The following is a 22504-nucleotide window of genomic DNA, read 5'->3' on the forward strand; positions in this document are numbered from 1 at the left end:
GTCCCAGCCTGGCTCCAGAGCAGAGGGATCCAGCCCTGGGAGCAGCTCCGGGGCCTCCTCTGGACTCTCTGCAGCAGCTCCACGTCCTCCTGCTGCTGTTCCCAGGGCTGGGGCAGCTCTGCAGGTGATTTTGAGACAGAACATTTAAACCTATGCATTGAAATAGGTTAAGCTCCTGCTTTAAGATTCACCAGCTGGTTTTGACTCTCTTCATCAGCGTTTTTATTCCCACTCGTGGTTTTTTTTTCAGAGTTCTTTGCCAGTGGTCAGTGAAATCTGTTCACAGCAAGGTGTGCTGGGATGATAGAGCTGCAGGATGACTCTGCTCCAACACCTCCCCCCCTTACCTGTCCTGCCCAGAGCTCTCTTTGCCCTCAGGGGTCCTGTCCCTGCCAGGGTCCTGTCCAGGGGGGTGGGCTGTGCCCCTGTGGGCTGTGCCCAGTCACTGCTGGAGATTAGGGGGTTATGTTGGCACTGGCCATTTGCTTGAGATTATCGGTTTAGCGAGTGCTGCCTTAAATTTGTTTATATAAAAACAATCCTTTGATCCACGAGCCAGATGCAAATACTATCTTGTGATTCTGATGGGGATTAGGTCGTTACAACATCTTGACATGTTTTTTTTGGTTTTATGCAATTTGGAATATGAGGGGAGGAGAACCCGGCCCTGGGAAGGTTCTGGGAGCTTTGCTCTTGTGCTGTGGCAAACTCAAATCAGATTGATTTGCTCCAAAGGCACTGACCTTCAGAGACATAAAAATAACAACCGCTCGTGCTGCCTGGAGTTGGTTTGATATGACCTGATTTTTCTGGAAGCTTGTCTTCCAAAAAAGCTGAAACCGCAAAGAAAACAATTCTACCTACTCTTCATCCTTCCCAAGGAAAGGTGTGGCATTTCTGAGCCTTCTGCTTGTTTAGGAACCCACTTTGAGCCAAAAATCTCCTTTAGTTTTCTCCTGGTCAGGAGCTTGATCTGCTGATCGTGCCCTGTGGAGGTACAGTTGGCTTTGAGCTGCCCCTGTTTCCATCTCCCACAGGGTTTGGGCAGCTTGGCTAACGTTTTGGGAGGGTTTTCTTTGTTCCAAGTTTGCAGAGCCCTGGGTAGGGCAGGTGGGGGTGTCCTGGCTTTTCTTTTTGTGCCTGGAGATCAGTCTCTCCATGAAGCCTTTCTAGAGGTGAAGTGCTTGTTTTCTGAAGAGCTGGAATCACCGAGCTGCCCCCTGAGACCCCCCTGGGTGGGCCATGTGCGGTGTGAAGCTCACCTCAGGCCTGACCACCCTTTCCAGGGAGAAATTCCCCTGATGCAGGGCCAGGAGTTGGACTTTGATGATCCTTGTGGGTCCTTTTCCGACTCAGGAGATCCTGTGGTTCTTGCAGCAGGGCTGAGCTCCCTCGCTGTTGCCTGGAAGGTTCAGCAGGCCCTGCGTGGCTCCCCTGTGTAATTCCTTGGAGATCTCCTGGCATCTGTGACACAGTGTGGTATAACCACCCCCTGGCCCCCATTTCTCCTTGCCTGGACTGCTCAGGGAATGCAGGGACTGCCAGTTCTTCTCCCAGTTACCAGTTAGGACCGTTCCAGTGAACACCAGACCTTGGAAAGCCTGGCAGCAGGAGGAGCTGGCGTGTGGAACTGCTGAGAAACAGGTCCAGGGATCCCTGGAGTATTTTCAGCTCCTTCAGGAGGGTGTAGGTGTATGTTTTTCTGTAAACTGGCAAGTTCATGTAGAATTTTCCTAAAACACCGGGATGAGCCACTGATGTAGCTGGGAAGAGTTTTCCTTGTGCTTCCCTGAGGGTTGGATTAAGCTCTGTGTGTGTCTGAAGGGCACTGGTACCACGGCTTTGTTATGAAATGAGCTCAGGGAAGGGACAGCAGCAGCTCCAGGTGACTGAGTGTGTGTCACTTGGGGAGGGAGCCTGTGTTATTTATTTACAGGGTGTTTGAAGCCAAGGCTGAGTGTTCCTCCTCCATGAGCAGAGCTGATGGCCTGCGGAGCTGAGCTGCTCTGGGGGCTTGTGCTGCTTGTGGTGCTCAACTAAAACCACTCAGTGTCATGAAGTCAGAGGGTACCAGATGGTTTGGATTGGAAGGGACCTGAAAGCTCAGCTCATTGCCATGGGCAGGGACACCCCTTCCTTGGAGCAACCTGGGCTGGTGGAAGGTGGGCTGTGGTGGGGGGTGGCACTGGGTGAGCTTTAAGGTCCCTTCCAGCCAAACCATTCCACTGAGTCCTCACCATGCTGGGTTTAGGTTCTGGATTGAGGTTGGCTGCATCCAGTGTTAACAGTTGCTTTGATTCCCTGCAGACTCTTCAGCCTGTGGCCCCACGGTGGTGGAGAACGGTGACCATGGACTGGCAGATCATCGCACAGGTACGTGTTGGGTGTCCTGAGGAGGCACAGCCACTGCTTTGGTTGTTGTCAGAACACTAAGGCTTCACCGTGGCCAAATGCATCTTCTTTGTGAGTCTGGTTTCCTCCCAGGGGGTTGGGTTTGGTTTAATGACCTTTTCAGAGGATTTCTGGTGGAGCAAAGCTTCATTTTCTTTGGGGTTTGAAGTGGCTCATTTGCCCAAAGCCTTGCTCTGAAGGTGGTGTGTTTTTATCCATGGTCAGTGTTGGGAAGGAAACGTCCAGGGCTCTGATAGAAATGGTTTTCCAGTGAGTCCATAACCTCCAGAGCTGAGCTCTCCCTGACCCATGGCTTCTGCTGCTCCCTGTGAGACTGACAGTGATTTTTGTCCAACTCCACCATCCTTTGGTGCAGTTTTTCTTCACTGCCAGGACCCTGCTGAATTCTGCAGCTTCTCCTCCCACCCCAAACTCCCCTGCTGTAAACACCTCCCACGCCTCCTTTAGCTTGTCCCAGGTGCCACCCAGGCCTTCTGGACCTTGTTCTGTAGCATTAGGATGGATTTTGACTGCAAGGAACTCGTGACTGAAGTGGAGAAATATTTCAGACTTGTGAGGAACCTGGAAAATAATTGATCTTTCCAATCAGCCTGATGTGCTGAGGCTGTGTTGATGTTCTCTTAGTTGTAGTTAAGCACTGCTTCCCTTCGGGTCTTCTTTGCTGTGAATTCCAAAATTCCAACCCATCTGCTTCCCTCCGTGGTGAGGACTCTGACTGTGGCATCTCTCCTTTCTTGAGATGAAATATTCCAAAGTCAGTTGTCATCCCGACATTGGTAAGAACTATTTATTTGGTCTCTCTTGTCATGCCCTCCAGCTCATCTCCAGAACAGATCATTGCTAAGATTGTTTGGGTGCTCCCAGCATTACACCCCTCCTGATCCATGGGCATGGCCCCAAGGGGGAAAAAATAATCAGGAAATAATGATGAGTGTATGGGAGATGGGGAGGAATTGAAACATCTCTTTGCTATAATTCTCTTTAGAATATCAGAGTTTGATTTAGAGTGTGAGTGAGTTTCGTGTCCTTATTGAGGATGGGAATATGAAAATTGATCTATGTGCTTAATTTGATGTTGTAAATTCAGTCAAGATGAAGTTGTGCATCTTTTATCATTTAAACTGAAATTAAGAGCGCTTCTGAACCTTCCTGAGGATACTTCCTCCCTTTTTTTTAATACTTAGAACTAAAAGGAGATAGGAATAAAATTGGATTTATGATACTCTGGGTCTGACTAATTAAATGCATCGGCACTTCTGTATTGAACTTCTGACTTGTGTTTAAAAAATCCTTTATTTGCTTCGCCCTTGCTTTGTGGGGGTTTAACTCTTCACACACTAAATGTTAACAACTTTGATCAAAGATGCTTTTATGTGTCTGAGGCTTTTTAATTTATTAATACGTTCCCTCTTTGTGGGGCAGGGTTGGATCTTTTTTTCCCCTTCTTGTTCCAGCCTGTCTAAAAGCGACATCAAAGTGCTGGGAGAGCAGCACGTCAGGGCTGAGGAGTCGTGGGCATCCAGTTAATTAGGGCATTCCAGAATAACAGAGGATTTACACGACACAATTCCTTCCCAGCCTCTTCCCCCTGCCCCCCTTTCCTGGTGCAGTATTGAAATGCTTATCCAGCAGGGAGAAGGAGGAATGCTGAGTTTCCATCCCGATTTTGCTGAGCTGAGCAGCAGCACCTGGAGCAGGTCCTGCCTAAAGCAAGCCCTGGAGGCCCTGGCCCAAAGCCACCTCCAAGTCCTGGCTGGCTTAATTCCAGCTGGATCTGCTCCTGGAGCTGTCTGTGTCTGGAAGCTGGAATGGTTTTTAGGGATGTGGGATGGGAGCCCCGTGCAGGGGTGGGGAATGGAGCACCTTGAGGGAGAGCTGAGGAAGGTGATGATGCTCAGGGAAACCAGCATTTGGCTACAAACCCCTGCTAAAAGCTACAGAGAGAGCTTTGAAAGGAGAACTGGGTTGGAGTTGGGTTGCAGGACAGGCTCCAAGGGAAAGGTGTCGTGAGGGTGTTTGATAACACAAACGTGCATCTCTCTGGGCTGCAGCACAGGAAGCTCTGCTGTGCTTTTTTTTGTTCCCTAATCAAATAGAACAAGGTGATGATTTGATATTATGACTTGCAGCATTATCTACAGCCCGTGGGGTGGGTCTGCAGAGCTGGGAATCAGTCAGGACTGAAATCTTGGCAGGCTGTGGTGCCTCCAGACCGATGCCCTGCTCCAACATCCCCTTAATGCAGCACATGGCAGAAACCCAAAACTCCTGGAGGTGGGGGGCAAACCCTGGGTTGGTGTTGAGTTATGTTGAGTGTGACAGTGCTGTTTAAACCATTCCTGCAGGGATGTGCACGGCTCAGGGCTTTGGGAAGGGAGGCAGCAGCTCCCAGGGGTTCAGTTCCTGGCAGTGCTGAGCTTTACGTGACCATTGGTGCCTGGCCTGGGGGGGGTGTTTTTTGGGAATTTGAGAACTGCATCTGGCTTTGGGTGCTGGGCACACCGACTGCAAGCCTTGCTGTTAATCCAGTTCTTCCTTATAAGGATAAATAGAGCAGTTGGAGCAGCATTCCGAGGGAAGGCAAGCCCAGAGCTCAGGGAATCAGCAAGGGAAATGGGGAATCATTACTAGCGTGTCATTCCTGATGGCATAAGGTACTGAGGGGGGGACCTTCACCATGCAGAGGTTAGGCAGGGCTCGGTAAAACTCCGACAGCAGGTTTAAAACAAAAAATAACTTGGGTAATTTTCGATTTGCCACTCCTTGTTGCAGGATATTTGCCTAGAGTTCAAAGGAATTCTATAATTAAAAATAAAAAACCAACCAAATTTCTGGCCACAAATCCATCAAGGATGGTCCCATGATTTAATCTGGATGCCTCTTGTCCAGGGTGCTGCTCCCTGTCTTGCTGGCAGGTGAGAAGCACCCAGGGGAAGTGTCCCGGCTCCATGCTCGTGCTGCCCTTGGCTGGCTGGAGGGGAAGCCCAGCCGGCTTGGAATTCTCCCATCCCAGATTGGGTCACAGAAATACTCTGCTCTCAGTGCAAATTGGGCTTTCAGGCAGCATCCTGAGCTCTGCTGACCCCCGGGTGTCCCTGAGCCAGCCCGAGCGCCGAGGTGGCTCCGTGGCACCGGCGAGACATCTCCAGACACTCCTGAAAGCAAAATTCCACCTGTCTCCAAAGTGGCTTCTGGCAAATGTCCTGGCTGCACTAAATGAAGTATTGCTTGTTGAGCAGTGTGTGCTACCTGGATGTTCATGTTTACTAACCACTTGCGCTTTCTTGCCCCTCTCCCCGTCCCCTTTCCCTCTCCTCCTTCTTCTCCTCTCTTCTATTTTCTCCTCCTAGAAGCCTAGACTGTCTCCTAACACTGGGGCTGCCACTGACACAAGACCAGTGTCCTTTTCTACCTGCCATTACACTTCTAAAATCTTCAGCATTTTAACAGAGCTCTTGCTTTGCCTCCTTGGAAGAAGCCAAAGGGTGGCCGTGCTGGCGGCGCTCCATCCTCCTCCTCCTCCTCCCTGTGCTCTGCAGTGCTTGTTGAAACCTCCCTCTCCTTGTGTAAGCACAAACGTGCACGATGTTCTGAACTGCACCATTCTGGTTTGAAATCACGACCACGGCTCCATTTTCTGTTTGGTCACTTTCAAATTTAATTTCTCTCCGTTTTCGTGGGTGCTCAGCAACAGAAGGTTGGAGATTCCAAGTTGTGCTTTCCTAGCGGATGGGTCCACCAGGACTGCAGCTCCTTCCCCTCCCCCCCACACTCACCACAGCCTTGTAGAGTTCCTGCCTTTGTCCCTGCTGCTTTGAAACCCTCCCACATCAGGTTTTTACCTGTAATAATGCTGTTTTCTTCAAAAGGGGTGTTTCCAGATCATAGCACTTACTAGACTTGAGGAACAGATTAGGGAAAACCACGTTTCCTGAGGTACAGGTGGATCACCTCTGATTCCTGAGGGATGGATTATGGGGTTCGAGCACTTGCCATCAAGTGGGGGTATAAAGGAAAACAACCAGCCCCAAATTCCTGCCTTAGGAAGCTGCTTTGCTGTTGTTCTCCTTCCTAAAAGCCCTGGAAGCAAGAAAGGGAATTGCCTTTCTTTAACTTCTCGCCTCGGGCTTCCTTTGGGGAATGACAGCCTTGGGTGGAATTTTACCTGCCATGAGGAATAATCTGAGAGAAGCTAAAGGACTAAATTGTAAAATCTGCACTGAAATAATCCTGAAAATCTGCAGCAACAGCAGAAGGAAGGGGCCTGTTTTAATCTGAAACAGAGCTACAGGAGCTCAGCAAGTGCAGTGAGATTCCTGCTGTGTCCACAGCGGTGCAAAGCTTTCCAAACACAAACCAAACCAACAGAATGGGAAAGGAGGAAATCATTTAGAGGGACAAGGCAGTATTTCACCTGAGACGGGCTCAGCCTGGGTTTTTGTAGGTGAGGGAATGTTCTGTGTGAGGGTAATTGTGTTGTTGTTGAGAGGTCCTTTGCCTACAACACCTGATGGTAAGAATTTACTGAACCCTAATCCAGTCTAAGGTAGGACCTGATTTTCCAAACTGCACAAAATATGGGTACTAGGACCTTCACTTGCCTGAAGATATCTTGTTGTGAAGGGAGCAGGTTACACCTGAGCACCCCTGGTACCCTCTAGTTGTTGTTGTTTCTGGGAAAACTCCGTTGCCTGGAGTTGCCAGCTCCCAAAACTGGGCTCTTCCCTTCCTGGTCCCACGTGCCAGCCTGGCCAGGACACCACACAGTTCACCGAGTCATTTAGGCTGGAAAAGACCTCCCAAGGTCGTGGAGTCCAACCCTTGAATCCTTCAGGTTGTTCTTTCCTCTCGGGGGATTTTTGGTGTCTGTGGCCATGCAAGGAGATTGTTGTATTCTTGGTTTTACTTCTAAAGACCTTTCCATAGCTAATTTTTTTGTAAATGAGGTTGATTTTGGAGCAAGGCAGCGTCCCTTTAGCTTGGTTCCTCAGCCATCCTTTCTCACCTTTTGCCTTAACTCTCTGTGCCCTAGAAGTAGAGAATAAGTGATAATTGACAGAGAGGCGTTTTCAGATGGAATTGTAGAAGGCTTCAGGTTGTCTGAAGGCTTTATTGAAATGCAATAATGCTTTAAATGTTGGCTGGAGGGGAGTGTGTGCCCCTGGAGCTGCAGAGCGAGGTGGGTGGGGGAGTTGGGCCCCCTGGCTCGGGGGGATGGGGCTGGATGGGGCTCCCCAGGCCCAGCAGAGTCTGGAGCGTTCCAAGGGCTGCTCCTGCAGCCCCAGGTTCAGTCACTGTCTCGCTGCAGACACGGACAGTTCATTCCATTTCACCCCCGCTTTGTTTTCCACCCCCACGTTCACATCCCTGTTTATTTGGAACGCCATCAGGTTCGCTCGTGGGCAGAGGGAGAGCTGCTTGTGCCGTGTGTCTGGGGTGGTTCCTCCTCCCAGGGCTCACCCAAAGCTCTGCCATGTCGTGGTTGTGCTTTCCTGGGGGCTGGTGGAGGGTCTGTACGGGGTGTGGGGTCTTTTGTCCCTCCCGCAAACTGTATCTGGCTGAAAGCTCAGTGCAGTGGCTGAATGTGCAGCAGTGTGTCTGTCTCCCTGGGCAGCTTCCCTTTTCTGAAAGCCAGGCAGCCACCAAAAGTGTTCCTCTGTTGAATTTCCTGTTGTCCATGCTTTTCTCCAGTCCTTGGAGATGATCTTTACCTCTCCCATACTAAACCTCCCTGTGCTTGAGTGCTGTGTGTTGTCACTGCTGATTCTGGACCAATGACTGCAATGCTCTGTATGACTGAAGCTGTAACTGCTGTTGAATAAATCACCCTAATAAACATGTCAAACTAACCTCTGCAGAGTGGTTCTGTGCTGAGAATCTCTTGGGTCGTGCTGCTTGTCCGTGGCTGGTTCCTGCAGGAGCTGCATGTCTGGATTAACCACTCCTGTCGGTGCTGCTGGAAGAGGGAAGTGGCTGAAACTGGAATGGTTTGCTGCCTGGGCAGATGTTTGAAAACGTGTCCCTCGAAGACAAGGGTGTTGTGCAGAGTGTTTGACGCTGTCCCACACAGCAGCCTTGTGTCTAAAGTGGAGAGACATGGATTTGATGGATGGGCCACTCAGGGGTAAGGAATGGGCTGGATGGTCACACTCAGAGCTGTGGTCAGTGGGTCGGTGTCCAAGTGCAGGCCAGTGAGGAGTGGGGTCCTCGGGGGTCAGGACTGGGCCCAGGACTGTCCAACAGCTCTGGCAGCGACATGGGCAGTGGGACTGAGCACACCCTGGGCCAGTTTGCTGAGGACACCGAGCTGTGGGGCCGTCACACACCAGGGGAAGGGATGGGGCATCCAGAGGGACCTGGACAGGCTGGACAGGTGGGGCTGTGCCAACCTCAGGGGGTCCAGCGAGGCCAAGGGCAAGGTCCTGCACACGGGGCAGGGCAATCCCAAGCACAGACAGGCTGGGTGGGTGAAGGGATGGAGAGCCCTGAGAAAGATTTAGGGGTTTTGGTGAACAAGAAGCTGCCCGTGCCCTGGCCATGTGTGCTGGACCCAGAACCCCCCCTGCCCTGGGCTGATCCCACTGTGAGATCCCACTGTGAGATCCCACTGTGAGATCCCACTGTGAGATCCCACTGATCCCACAGCTCAGGTGAGACCCCCCTGCAGAGCTGCATCCAGCCCTAGGGAACAGCAGCACAGGACACAGGGAATGGCTTCCCACTGCCAGAGGGCAGGTTAGATGGGATATTGGGAAGGAATTCCTGGCTGGGAGGGTGGGCAGGCCCTGGCACAGGTTGGGCAGAGAAGCTGTGGCTGCCCCTGGATCCCTGGAAGTGTCCAAGGCCAGGTTGGAGCACGCTGGGCTAGTGGGAGGTGTCCCTGCCCATGGCAGGGGGTGGCACTGGGTGGGCTTTAAAGTCCCTTCCCAGCCCAACCATCCTGGGATTCTAAAGAATCAGTTTGCCCAATTTCCATTTTAATGTGTTATTTCCACAAGCCACCTGATTTTGTTGTTGGGGGGGTGGCAGGGATCTACAAAGAAGGAAAAGGGCTTTGCACAGGGGATTGGAATAAAAAGGGAGCTGGGGATTGGCAAGGTGGATGCTCATTTCCATGCTGGACTCACATGGTACTTAAAAATCTGCCTGATTTTGTGAGGATTCTTGGAAAAGTAACATCTGGGTTAATCCACACTTCAGTATTCCAGAGGAGGTGATGTATGCAATGGGAGCATTTAGCTGCCACCTCAGCTGAGGTCCAGCCTTTGCTGCTTGTTATCAACCCCCCTTTTTGCTGGTGAGTTGGGAGTACACAGAGTTAAAATACCCCTAACAACAAAAAAACCTACAAGAAACTGTCAGGTATAAAAAAACAACAACAACAAAAAACAAACAAACAAAAAAAACCCCTAAAACAAAAAAGCACAATGGTCCCCCTAAAAAATCCATTCCTTCTGTTCGGTGTTTGGTAAATAGGACACTTACAGCTGTGCTTTTTTAATTAAAACTATTTTAATTAAAGCTGGTTTTCCTCTTTCACCTGCCTGTGTATTTCCCTCTCGGTGCAAGTTTTTATTTGCAGAGGCTGTTGTATTTTCTGGGCTGAAGGGAGAGCTTTGCAGGCTGCTCAGGATGCACCAGCCATGGTCACCAGCGGGGAGTTCACGTTTCCCGTGGCTTCGCTCTAAAAAAAGCAGCAAAGTGAATAATTGAGCAGGTTTGGTGAGCTCTCTGATGGGGATGACTCAGGTTTATGTGTGTGTGCCTGTCCCTGACCTGGGGGTGAGTATTTCAGGCCGGGGATGGATGGGGAAGGGCAGTTGGGTGTCTGGAGGAAGGTGAGGTGGCAGCTGGGGGGGATCTCTGGCCACAGTGAGGACCCTGGGTGGGGGACAGAGACCCTTCCAGGGAATGTGCAGCTTTCCCCCAGCTCCTGGAGGGTGGGTAGAGGGATGAGGGGTTGTGTCTGTGGGGTCCTGGTGCTCTTTCAGCAGAGGAGGTCGTGGGTTCCTGCGTCCTCTCAGCTCCTGAGAGCATGAGAACCATGAACCAGCAGTTCAGAAGGAAATGTCCCAGTTGTTAAGTGCTTATAAACACTGGGAATGTAACACACAGGTTGCCCAGAGAAGCTGTGGCTGCCCCTGGATCCCTGGAAGTGTCCAAGGCCAGGATGGAGCAACCTGGGACAGTGGAAGCTGTCCCTGCCCATGGCAGGGGTGGCACTGGGTGATCCTTAAGGTCCCTTTCCACCCAAACCATTCTAAGATCAGGTAAATTGTTGTTTAGCACAGGATGCAGCTTTGAAAACAAAGAGCCCCTGCCAGGCCCTGGGTTGGATCAGGGTCTGGAGTGTTGGTGCAGCAGAACGAAGTCACCGAACCCTCGGATCACAGGGAGATGACTCAGGAGATCATCAGGGCTCAGGTCTGCCACTTCAGTGCACATTTATTATCACAGCTCATCTGCAGTGCCTGGTTTAATGTACCTGAGGGACACTTGAGCTCTCCTGCACTGGGAAGGTGTTTGTGAGGCAGAAACAACAGCTCTGTAAGTGCACAGGGTGTCTTGCAGCAGCTTGGAGATAAAACACTGCAGGTCTGGGCTAAAAGTGGTGTATTTGAGAGCTCCTAGTCCTTGAATCCCTCGTGCTCATCCACGTCTCTGTGAGTCAATAGTCATGTCTCATGTGGGAGTGGTGGGGAGATGCACTGACCACGGTGAAGGAATGTGGCCTAAAAGACGGGAATTTGTGCTCCCAGTTTGGTAAATCCTTCCTTCTGTAATGATTTTGGATGTTCTGGGCTGATCCCACAGCGTGGACCGCAGGGGAGGGGGGGATTCTGCCCCTCTGCCCCCTCAGATGAGACCCCACCTGCAGAGGGTGGGCAGGCCCTGGCACAGGTAGAATCCCAGAGAAGCTGTGGCTGCCCCTGGATCCCTGGGAGTGTCCCAGGCCAGGTTGGAGCAACCTGGGACAGTGGGAGGTGTCCCTGCTCATGGCAGGGGGTGGCACTGGATGATCCTTCAGGTCCTTTCCACCCCAAACCATCCATGATTCAGTGATTGCGCTGCAGGAGGCAAAGGGGGTGTAAATCATCTGCCCCCCAGGCTGTCCTGGAGCGCTGATTCCACCCCCAGGTTCAGTGCTGGGCCATAAATCACGGCCCTGTTTCCATATGTGAAATGACCCACTCGAGGAGCTTTTCCCTGGGCCCTGCTCCTGTTTGTGTCAAAGCAGCTTAAGCTGTTGTGTAACGGGCTCTGCTCTGGGAGGAAAGTGGAGCGTGGCAGCTCCGTGGGAGTGCTCCGTGGAGCTGGCCGTGTCCTCGGCCCCTGCCGATCCCGCCCGGCTCAGGACACCAGTGGGGGATCCCTGCGTGGAATGGGGTGGTTGGACGGGGCTTGGAGCCCCCTGGGCTGGTGGAAGGTGTCCCTGCCCTTCATCACTGGGTGATCCTTACGGTCCCTTCCCACCCAGCCGCTGTGGGGTTCCGAGGTCCTGGGCTGTGGCGGTGTCGGGATATGGGAAAGCCGAACACCGGGATGAGGAAGGGGAAGGGCTGGGAATTAGGATGCAGGTTTTTCAGGAAGCCAGTGTGCTGTTCTGTCCCCAGTGTCACCCTGGGCCCCCAGAGGGCTGCGTGGAGGGACAGTGAGTGTTGGGACTGGTACAGCTCTGGGAATGATGGGAAGCTCCTGTGCTGGCTCCAAGGAGAAGGAGGGACCTTTTCTGTGTGAAAAGCGCTGTTGCCATGGCTGTGTCTGTCTCAACTGGTGCTTTCCCAGCGACCTGCTCTTTGGCTTTTCACTTTCTGCCTCAAACTTTGCTTCAAAGGTGGGACGTTCCCGGCTCGACTCGTTGAATAGGAAATTAAAAAGCTTACAATGAAGTCGTACATATGCTGGAGTCTATTAAAAGATTAACAGCGAGGCTTAGTGAGGTTTAAAAAACGGGAATACAAACCCTCTCGGTTTTGCAGCGTGTTCAGGAGCTGTTCCAGCAGGGATCTGACAGCTGGGTGAATTAATGGGGTCTTACAAGGCTTGAATTTCCTGAGCAAGTAGCTGGTGCTTAAAATATTCAAGCCGTGAACTTTGGAGCTTATACCTTGAATTTAATGTGTCATTAGCGCACTTAAACCTGCTGATTTGGGGGGTTGTGCTGCAGAACTGTGCAGGCTGAGACCTGCTGGAAAATGTGAAGCCTTTTCTCTGTCCATCCTTGGAGCTCACCAGCCTTTGCACAAGATCAGCTTGTCGCTTCCCAGAACTTTGTTCCTGTGGAACCAGAATATTTCTGTGCCCGTAGTCCTGGGAGTGGTTGGACACCAGGGCAGCCTTTTTAAACTCTTGGTGTTCTCAAGGGTTTTCGAGGCAGGTAAGCAGAGAGACTGAGTGTTATTGCTGCAAGCAAGTAGGGCTGTTTACCCTCACTGCTTCTCACCCAGAGTCATGCTGTTACCCTACACTTACATTACCTAATTTTCCTTTAATTTGTCTCTCTGGAACTCCACTGCAGCTTAAGAAGATACTTTCTTCTTTCCTCTTCTTCAGTGCTTCAAACAACGTCGTGTTTCTTCCCTTGCTTGTTCCAGTAACTCATGTGGAGTCTTTGCAGTGCCCCTTTGGATTAAATTTAGGGAATTTCAATGCCATGTGTGCTTGAGGGGCTTGTCAAGAGAGAATAAACAACTGCAGAAGACAGGAAAAATTAATCTCACTCCAAACACTTGATCATCACCTCTTTGCCAGATGGGTTAATTCTTTGGCTTCGTAGCGAGGATTTATGTTTGACATTGGATCACTTGGTAAATATTTGCCTTGGAGCTGGGAGCGTGGCTGAGCCCCAGGGAGCAGCTACTGAGCTGAGAGCAAAGAGCAGCAAGGAAGGAGGGGACTGATTGGGTCCCAGGTCCTCGGGGATGGGCAGGAGGGGGTGGCAGCTGCCGGCTCTGGTTCCCCCCGGGAGCTGCCGCGGAGCCGGGGCCCGCCGGGAGGGTGGGCTCGTGTGGGAGGTGCTGTTCTCTCCTTCCCAGGCTCTCCCTGCTCAACTTTCCTTTTCCACCTCTTGTTCCTTGTTCCAAACCTGAGGTTCTGCTTGTAGAAGTGGATTTAGCAGGGGTTTATCCTGCTTACAAAACGCTCGGGAGGGACTCGTGTGCTGGGGTGGCTTTGAGAGGTCGTGTGACACGGGCTAAATATGAACCTGGGGGATAGAAAACTTCCCTAATCCTGGCTCTAGTTGTAGCTCCCTCGGTGGCCTGAGCTCTTTAATCTTCTTCCAGTTCAGTCCCATCACTGCAAATAGGGTAAGGCTGATTATATTGTGCATTTTATCTTTTATAGCTGCGCTGCAGCTGTTGGTGCCGCAGCGTTCCCGTGGGATTGGTACGGGGGGTAATCTTGGATTAATCTGACCTTTTTTTTTTGGGAAAAGGAAAATGTTGTAGTTAGGGAACGTATCTGATGAGGCTGCTCAGGGGGTCTGTGGTGGTTGGGAGTGAGAGCAAATGTTCCCCTCGGAGCGAGCGAAGCTTTTCGGTGGCTGAGCAAGTGGAAACTGGGGCGAAGTGCTGAGCCAGCTGCTCGTGGCTCCTCGTTGAACCCCCCAAAACTGCTCTCTGTGGAGATGGGTTTGCACAAATTCAGCTCGCTTCGGCTTGCGTGAGTGACTCCCTGAGAAGTCAGGAAATGCTAAAGATGCTCGGCTATTTCGGTACAATTCGTGCAGCTCGTTACCAGCTCAACCCGTTAATTACCCAGCGCACCTTCTGCAGAGCTGGTGTTTCTGAAATGCTCAGGCTTTTGTCAAGAGCAGCATAAAAATTACCTGAATTACCCTGAGTGAATGGCAGAGCAGGAAAGCTTTCCTGCTTTCTGGAGTTATAAAACTTGGAAGCAAGAAGTGAGGGGGGCTCAGGATCCTCCTCCTCTCCGGGCTCAGGGAGCTCTGCCCGGTCCCCTCGGAACAGTCTCCTCTCTCTTTGCAATCCAGGCTCACCCTGCTCTTGGAAATGGTGCAAAATGCCATGGTGGATTTTTTTTTTTTAAAGTATTTGCTCCTCCTCTTTCCGTGTGATGGATCAAAGCTCACCTTGGTCCATCAGAGCTGGTCTGTCCTCACTGAGCTGCTCGTTCCTGCGGCTCCAGGGCCCTGTGGGAGGAGGGGGCTCTTCCCACTGCTCTGTCCCTTCCCTTCAGCAGCAGGGAAAGGCAAACTGAGCTGTTTCCTGGAGGTGACCGGGTGGGATGGAGGTTTCTGGACCAGACTCTGTCTCTTGGCATCAGTCAAGGCTCCCAAACAGTGCAGGATCCACAGCTCCCGTGGGAGCGACCCTGGGGCCTCAGGGCTGTGTCTGGAGACAGTTGGTGCTTTAGGCACCTATGAAATTAGAAGTGACATGACATTCCAGGACATGGGCAAAACACAATCCACCCCCCAACAAAATATCTGGGAGGGATGTTGGTTTTGTTTGGTCGAGTAACTTATATGGTGTTTAACTTTCTTGCTTTTAACTAGAGCACAGGGATTTGACCTGTGTGTTCTTAAAGAGAATTTTCTGTAGTTCTCTGTGACAAGTTCAACCTGTGCAGGGTCAGGAGTTTGATGACCCTTGAGGGTCCCTTCCAGCTCAGGATATTCCGTGATTCCATGAAGTTACATTTTCCATGCCCTCAGGTTGGTCTGACTTCCTGAAAAACCAGAGTCTGGGCAAACTCTGCTCTGCCTGAACTGCTGGGGTTTAGCAGTCACTTGTATTTCAGAGGGTTGGGAGTTCCCTCAGAGATGCTGGGGAACTGAAACCCAACATTTTGTTCTTCTGGAGTCCTTTTTTTTGCCTGTGCAGAGGAAGCTTATGATGGGAGATGGCTGTTTACCAGATCCAGGAGGGAGATGCACGGGGAGTTAATGATGCTGCCACGTGGGGAGCGAGTGGGAAGGCTGGGAGGAGAACTCAGGTTTCCTGAGCCAACCATTGCCATTGTTGCTTCCCAGCAGGAGCTGGCAGTGGGAGCGCCGGGACGTGGGGAGGGACAGTGTTTGCCAGCAGAGCAGTGCCCATGGGTCTCATCACCCGTGTGCAGGGGCTGTGTGACAGTCCCTGGTAATGGGATTTGGCAGAGGAGGAGGGATGGAGGTGTCTGGGTCTTGGTTTGATGCCACGAATTCTGCCTTAATTGGAGCACAGCTTTTTGTGCCTCGGAGTCCCCCGTCTTGGGAGCGGGTTGGGATGTGAGGCTGGAGAGGGAGATCTGCCAGCAGGGGACAGATCGTGGTCCAGTGTGCAGTGCTGGTGCTGGGCTCAGACTCTGCTGGATCAAGGGGAGAGAATCTTTGAAGCCCAAGGTGGGGTGACAGGTCCAGGACTGGCTGCCTGAGACCACCCTGTGGTTGTTCTTCCCTTTCCAGTTGCTCCTTCAAACGAGCCGGGGATGGCATCAAACACCGTCCACTGCCTTTGTCTTTTAACTTCATTTCCTCAGAACTCTTTTTGATATATAAGATTAAAAATAAAAACATTAGGCAAGAGTTATTTTGCCTTCTTAATCTTCACACTCTAATGACTGGTTCTGTTCCTCCAGGAGGAGAATTCCCCTTTTGACATTGCTTTGCCACTTGTCACTTAGCCAACTCTTTATTTACCTTTGTGTCATTTCCTTGTGTCTCCACTTTCCCTAACATTTCCCCTGGCTACAGATAAAAATACTTGGCTTTCAGCTACGTCAAGTCTCCCAAGCTTTGTCTGGAAAATCTGTGATGTTCCATCATTAACACTCTCCTGCTCTCCAGGGATGCAAACAGCTTGTCTTTCAAACTGTTACTCACATGCAGCTTTGCAGGGTTTTAGGGACTCCAGGTCTCAATCTTACAACCAGAAGGACTCTTCTTAAAGATTAAAAAAAAGAGAAAAATCTTCATTTAACTGTTTGTCACAGTTTCAGGTGATTAGTGCAGCACTGTACTCTACTGAGGCTTGGTCTCAGATTGAATATGAAAACCAGATAGTCATGGAAAGGTCCAAATTAGACTTGCCTGTTTTAGTGGCTGAGGGTTGAGGAAGGTTAGACTTACCTGGCGGAATTCCAGGTGGAAAGAAAGAAAGAAAGAAGTAAATAAATGAGCCAATTAATGGTCTGAGCTGCCAGTTGTGTTCTTCTTGTCGATTTTAGAAATGCTGGGCACGGGGGTTGCATCAGGTTTTTACCTCCTGAGCCTTGTGCTGCTTTTCTCTCTCGGGAGTATCCCCAGTCCTGCCAAGGCTGCTGCATAAAGATGTTTTAGCACCAAACCTCCCTGAATTGGACACTTAACCAGGGCAAGAGCAGGTTTAGCAGTGCCTAAAGAGAGCTGGAGAGGGACTTTGGACAAGGGCTTGGAGGGACAGGACAAGGGGGAATGGCTTCCACTAGAAAAGTGGAGATTTAGGTGGGATATTGGCAGAATTCTTCCCTCTGAGGGTGAGGAGGGACTGGAATGGATTTCCCAGAGAAGCTGTGGCTGCCCCTGGATCCCTGGGAGTGTCCCAGGCCAGATTGGATGGGGCTTGGAGCAACCTGGGCTGGTGGAAGGTGTCCTTGCCCATGGCAGGGGGTGGCACTGGATGGGCTTTCAGGTCCCTTCCAACCCAACCCGTCCTGGGATTCTGTTCTGATGTGTCTCAATGTACACCCAAAATTCCAGTTTGGCGTTTCAGGCCATACCCCCAGAGAGACTTTGTGGGGCAGTTTCATGATTTTTTCCCCTCGTTGGTGTACTTTGGAGTCACCCACTGCTGAGCTGTGATGAGACCCCGTTCTGGAGCCTCCAAACGTGCCCCCAAGTCGGTGCCCACAGACCCCACCGCTCCTTCTCCCCTTGGAGCAGGGGCAGCTCCACTGGGCTCCAAGGTCAGACTTGCTGTGCCCTGGTGTGTTTTTCCTAAGCCCAGGCCAGCCCAGGAGCCCTGTCTGGCCCAGCGCAGCGATGCCCTGCAGTGTGTTCACTGCAGCTCTCCATGTGGCCACGAACGTCTCCCCAGAACCCTGGGAACGTCCGCTCGAGTCACCGTCAAACAGCGGGAGCCTCCGCGGTCCTGCCGCGGCTCTGAGCCCCAGCCCCGGCTCTGTCAGGCACATCTAGGTGAGACAGTTCAACGTGACACCAGGGATCTGAGGGATAATTCGTGGTTTTTGTTCCTTGCACCTCGGGTGGGGGGTGTGGAGGTGGCAGCTCCCACCAGCCTGGCTTTGAGGTGAGCTCTGCCCTCAGATGCGCGCTCAGCCTCTCGAGGCTTGGCCACGGGAATAAAGGGGTTTGTTGCTCAGCTTTGCGGGGAGAAAATAGCCTTGGCAGGGTTTGTTTGGCACCACAGAACATCAGAAACTCCTCGGTGAGGAATTATGAAATTCCTCGAAAACCGGCGGCCTCTTTGCTGTAAATTAGAACGGTTCCCGAGGAGCAGCGACGGCGTGTCATCCTCCTCAGCCTCTGAGCAGGAGCTTCCCGAATAAACAGCAGTAGAATTGTAGATCCTTCCAGTATTATGCAAATGGCTCCGTGCTTTGATGTTCCCTCGTTGTCATTAGTTTGACACTCGCTGGAATTAATGCCCATAAAACTCCGTTACAGACGTGGCAGAGCCATTTCTCCCGACTGCCTCCGATTCCTCCCGCGAGCTCCGAGCTCTGCCCTGGGATTGGGGAGGCACAAAAGTAGGTCAGGGCGATGTGTGTGAGCAGGGGCTGCAGCGGCAGCGCTGAACAAACACGACTGTGGTGCTGAGGGGAAGGGTTCTATTTTAAGCACTTTATTTCCATTATCACCATCTCGTTCTGCACCAGCATATGGGCACTCCCTGTGCCCACAGATGGGACTGGGAAGCGGGAGGGAATATCTAAATATATATATATATATATAGGAGTATAGACAGATTTATATCTGTGTGTGTTTATGTGCTCCAGGAGTGACAGTAAATATTGTCACTTCGGAGTGGCTCCTGCACATCTCACGTGAAGCCAAGTGCCAAGGTATGTAGGTCAAAAGGGATGGAGCGTTTTTGAATCCGAGCGACGATCCCAGGATGGAGCTGCTGATCCTGAGTGGGGGAACGTGGGGCAGGATTACAGGGAGATTTTTTTTCAGCGTTCCCACACTCTTTGCATATTTGTAATTCATTGCTAGTCCTCAGAGTGGCTTCCTCCTTGACGGCTCCTGGGGAGAAGTGTTGGCTCGTGGTCTGGAAATATCCCAAATAAATAGTTGGGATGTTTTGAACCAGGAGAAGGGTTAATGGTGGAGCTGGTGCTGCCCCCAGAGCACGGTTTTACTTGGGAGAGCGGGATGAGGTAAGGTGGAAAGCGGGGGATATGACAAAATTGGCAGTTTTTAGGCAAATGAGCAGGAGGGAGAAAAGGGAAATCAATTGAAATTCATCCTGGCAGTCAGGGATCTCAGGAGTTAAATCTGCTGGGAAAATGAAGTGCTAAAAAAACTGATGGAGGGAAGGGATTTGTATGGATAGGCAAGAGTTCATCAACCATTTCCAGCGTGGCTGTGTTGAGTGCCTTAAGGGGTCTGGGAAAAAGGAGGAAATTAATAAAAATGGAAGATGGGACTTACAGCTTGAGAGATTTAAAACCCCTCAGATTACAGAGCACCGTGATTTACAAGTCCTGAAGTGCAGGAGGCGAAAAGGAGAGGATTTCTGATTTATTAGACATAAGAGAAGGTTGAAGAAAACCCGTTAAACGGAGATGGAGGAGAAAATGATGCAAAAAAGGCTGCAGGGTCAGATCCTTGTCTGCTTTAGCTCTGGGTTTTATTGTCTGGGAAGTGCTGCTGTTTAGCAGGGCTGTAGCACAGGCTTTATCCAGGCCAGAGTGCCCAGCACCTGCCTGCAGCTCCTGGCACAGGGATGGGTAGTCCCAGGGAAGGGAGAGGGCAGGCACCACACCTGGCTTAGAGGTGTGAACCATTATTAATTTATAACCTAATTAATGAAGACATACTGGAAGGAGTGATGGAACAACCAGCCCAGAAGCAGCTGGAGTGATGGAACAGCCCTCCAAGCTCCTCCTGTTGACGAGTCACCAAACCAGGCATAGATACAGCAGGGTCTGTAACGTGATTTCCTTGCTCTGACTTTTGAGGAGGCTCAGGCAGTTCTGTGCCTTCTCAGCTGCAGGAAATAGCTCTTGAGAAGTGCTTATTAATGGGTCAGGTAGTTGCCTGAGCACTTCCCACCTGCTGGTGCGTGGACCTTGTTCTCCCCGGGTCTGTAAACGCTGACTTGCCAAGGGACACGCCTGGAGCTCCTGACCGCCCAGCAGGGGCTGTAAGTGCTGCTTTCGCTTGTTTCTGTTGTCCTCTCCGGCCCTGATCGTGTTTCAAGTAGGAATTCGGCCCCTGGAGGTTGTCAGGAGGGGATTTGGGATCTGCAGGAGATCAGGGAAGGAGGGAGGGAAGGAGCAGCCAGGTCCTCCAGGAGCAGTGAGGGTGGGGAGGTGGAGGCAGCTCTTCTGCTCCAGTTGCTCCTGGTGATGGCTGGGCTGGGCAGCTCTGCCCAGTGTCTGTCACACAGGCACATGGGAGAGTCTGGGACAGGGGGAGCATGTGGAGCCTTGGAAAGACACCTCAATCATCCAGCACTTCGCACGAAGAGAGCAGAAAGGGGTTGGTCTGTCTGCTGTGGGGTGAGGACAAATCCTCTGCTTCCTTGTGATCCTAAAGATAAAGGAGCGCTTTGGTGTTCAGCTGAAGAGAAGTTTGCAGGGTTATTTTTCGTGGTGGTTGGGTAAATGTGCTCTGGTGTCAGAGCAGGAGGATACAGCCTAGGGAAGGTTGGAATTCCTCAGCAGGAGGTACTAAATCATCATCAGATGGGAGGTGGGGGTTATTTTCTCTAAGAATTTACTGGCTTTTTATACCTCAGGTATATTTTTTTTATACACTCCTGTAGCTCTTTGATTTCTTGGGAGCAGGGGGCACTTTGCCAGTCCCAGTCCTGTGTGCAGGCTGGCAGAAGGGGGTGCTTTACCTGCTCCTCTGTGGTTATGGTGACGTGAAGCCCCTCGAGCTGTTGGCAGCAGTCCAGGCTGCAGCTCAGGGTTCCCTGCAGTGTGTTTGGGAACAGGCCCATCATCTGGGCTGGACTGGAGGGTGTTCCTGGGCCTCTTGCTGCTGAGCAAGAGTAGAACCAGAGAATCATGGATTGGTTTGGGTTGGAAACTCATCTTGCTCCACCCCTTGCCGTGGGGCAGGGACACCTTCCACCAGCCCAGGTTGCTCCCAGCCCCATCCAACCTGGCCTTGGACACTTCCAGGGATCCAGGGGCAGCAACAGCTTCTCTGGGTAACCTGTGCCAGGGCCTGCCCACCCTCCCAGCCAGCAATTCCTTCCAATATCCCATCTAACCCTGCCCTCTGGCAGTGGGGAGCCATTCCCCCTTGTCCTGTCCCTCCAGACCCTTGAGTTTCCCAAAACCCCAGGTTGCTTGTCTGGGGCCTGGTGTGTCTCTGGTAGGGTTTTCTCATCTTTCTCATCCCTTCCCCACCTCTCCAGAGCTTCAGGGGAGACTCGTGTCCCTGTTCAAGAGCCTAAATCAGTTTACCTGGAGGAAAAGGACTCCCCCAGACCTGCTTTCCTTGAAAGCCAAAGCTCTCCCACCCCCCAGGGGTGAGCAGTTCTTGTCCCTGTGTGTCCACATTTGAAAGGTCTGAGCATTAAGCTCAGCTCTGACCTTTGCTGAGTGAGTCCTTATGCTGGCTCCTTTCTGCTGCCTCTGCTCTTCTCCAAGGCTTCTGCTGTGAAGTATCCTGCACTTTTCCTGACCCTGGATTAATCTGGAGCACGGGCAGTCTCCTCAGTGCCAGGGCTGAGACGCTGCTCCAGCCTCTGCCCCACCGAAGAACTCTGAATGCGGCGTTTGAACTGGAGCGTTCCCTGAATCAGGATAAAGCTGTTTAAATTTGGCAACAGCCCTTTCAGGGGAGATAGCTTTCCCCCTGCTCTGAACGAGGGCTGACAGCGCTGCAGGTCACGGCTGGAAACTGCAGTGTCACTGCTGGGGGGGGACAGGGAGGGACACGCTCCCCCTGCTCCGGGCACGGAGGGGCTGCTCTTCCCCCCAGCAATTCCTTGGAGTTCCTTCCTCTTTGCTGCTCTGGGAGTCAGGAGGATCCTGCAGGATGTTACAGCAGCACAGCTCAGTGGGACATTCTGGGGAGGGGCAGCAGGTCCTTGGGTTACACTGAACTTGTGTGATTTGGGGTCGTGGTCCCATCGCCCCCAGCCCTGTGTGCTCGTGGGGTCTCTGTGTGCAGGCTGGGCAGCAGGGAGGAGGGGAGATTGCACCTCCTGGCCCTCACACCTGGACAAGAGGAGGCTCAGGGGGGACCTTCTCACTCTTTATAACCCCCTGACAGGAGGCTGTAGCGAGGGGAGGGTTGGCATCTTCTCCCAGGCAGCCAGTGACAGGACAAGGAGGAACAGCCTCAGGCTGGGCCAGGGGAGGGGCAGGTGGGACATCAGCAGGAATTTCTCCCTGGAAAGGGTGGTCAGGCCTTGGCAGGGGCTGCCCAGGGAGGTTTGGAGTGCCCAGCCCTGGAGATGTCCCAGGCAGGCCTGGAGTGGCACTCAGTGCTCTGGGCTGGGGACAAGGTGGGGATGGGCACAGGGGGGACTCGGTGACCTTGGGGGGCTTTTCCACCCTCAGAGATCCTGGGATCTCTGGTGCTCTCTCCCATTCCAGCACGCTGGGGTTTGGATGGGCCTTGTGTGCCCGAAGTGAGGAGTTGGTGGTTCCCTCACTGTGGGTCTTTGGCCTCAGAATTTTGGGTATTTCAGACAAGGCAGCCTGGTCAGGGTGTCCACAAACCTTGTCCTCCTTCTCCCCAGTTATGAGCCTGGATCCAAAGCCAGGGGATGGGGGAGTGATTCAGCTGACTCAGTCCTGGTGTTCCTGCTCTGGGCTTTCTCTATGTGTTGTTTTGTATGTTCTTTCAGATCATCTGCATCTCGTGTTGGGCCTGTTGAGCAGGTCTGAGGGGGCTTTGCTGTGGCTGTGGAGTGAAATATTCCCTGCCAAGGACATCAGAAGGCCCACGGGTTTA

General features: G+C 52.0%; 1 protein-coding gene across 10 annotated transcripts in view; it reads left to right on the plus strand.

Moving 5' to 3' along the window:
• MAP4 (microtubule associated protein 4) overlaps positions 1-22504 on the plus strand; it is a 111380-nt gene that overhangs the window by 23344 nt on the left and 65532 nt on the right. For all 10 annotated transcript variants that reach the window (XM_027905954.1, XM_027905953.1, XM_027905958.1 and 7 more), the window contains exon 3: positions 2308-2373. In XM_027905954.1, coding sequence (XP_027761755.1) covers positions 2308-2373 — 66 coding nt within the window. The remainder of the gene's footprint in view (positions 1-2307; positions 2374-22504) is intronic.

This window comes from Empidonax traillii, unplaced genomic scaffold (assembly GCF_003031625.1).
Source record: "Empidonax traillii isolate 1590-97213 ecotype Southwest subspecies unplaced genomic scaffold, ASM303162v1 scaffold1224:size237778, whole genome shotgun sequence".
NCBI classification, from domain to species: domain Eukaryota; kingdom Metazoa; phylum Chordata; class Aves; order Passeriformes; family Tyrannidae; genus Empidonax; species Empidonax traillii.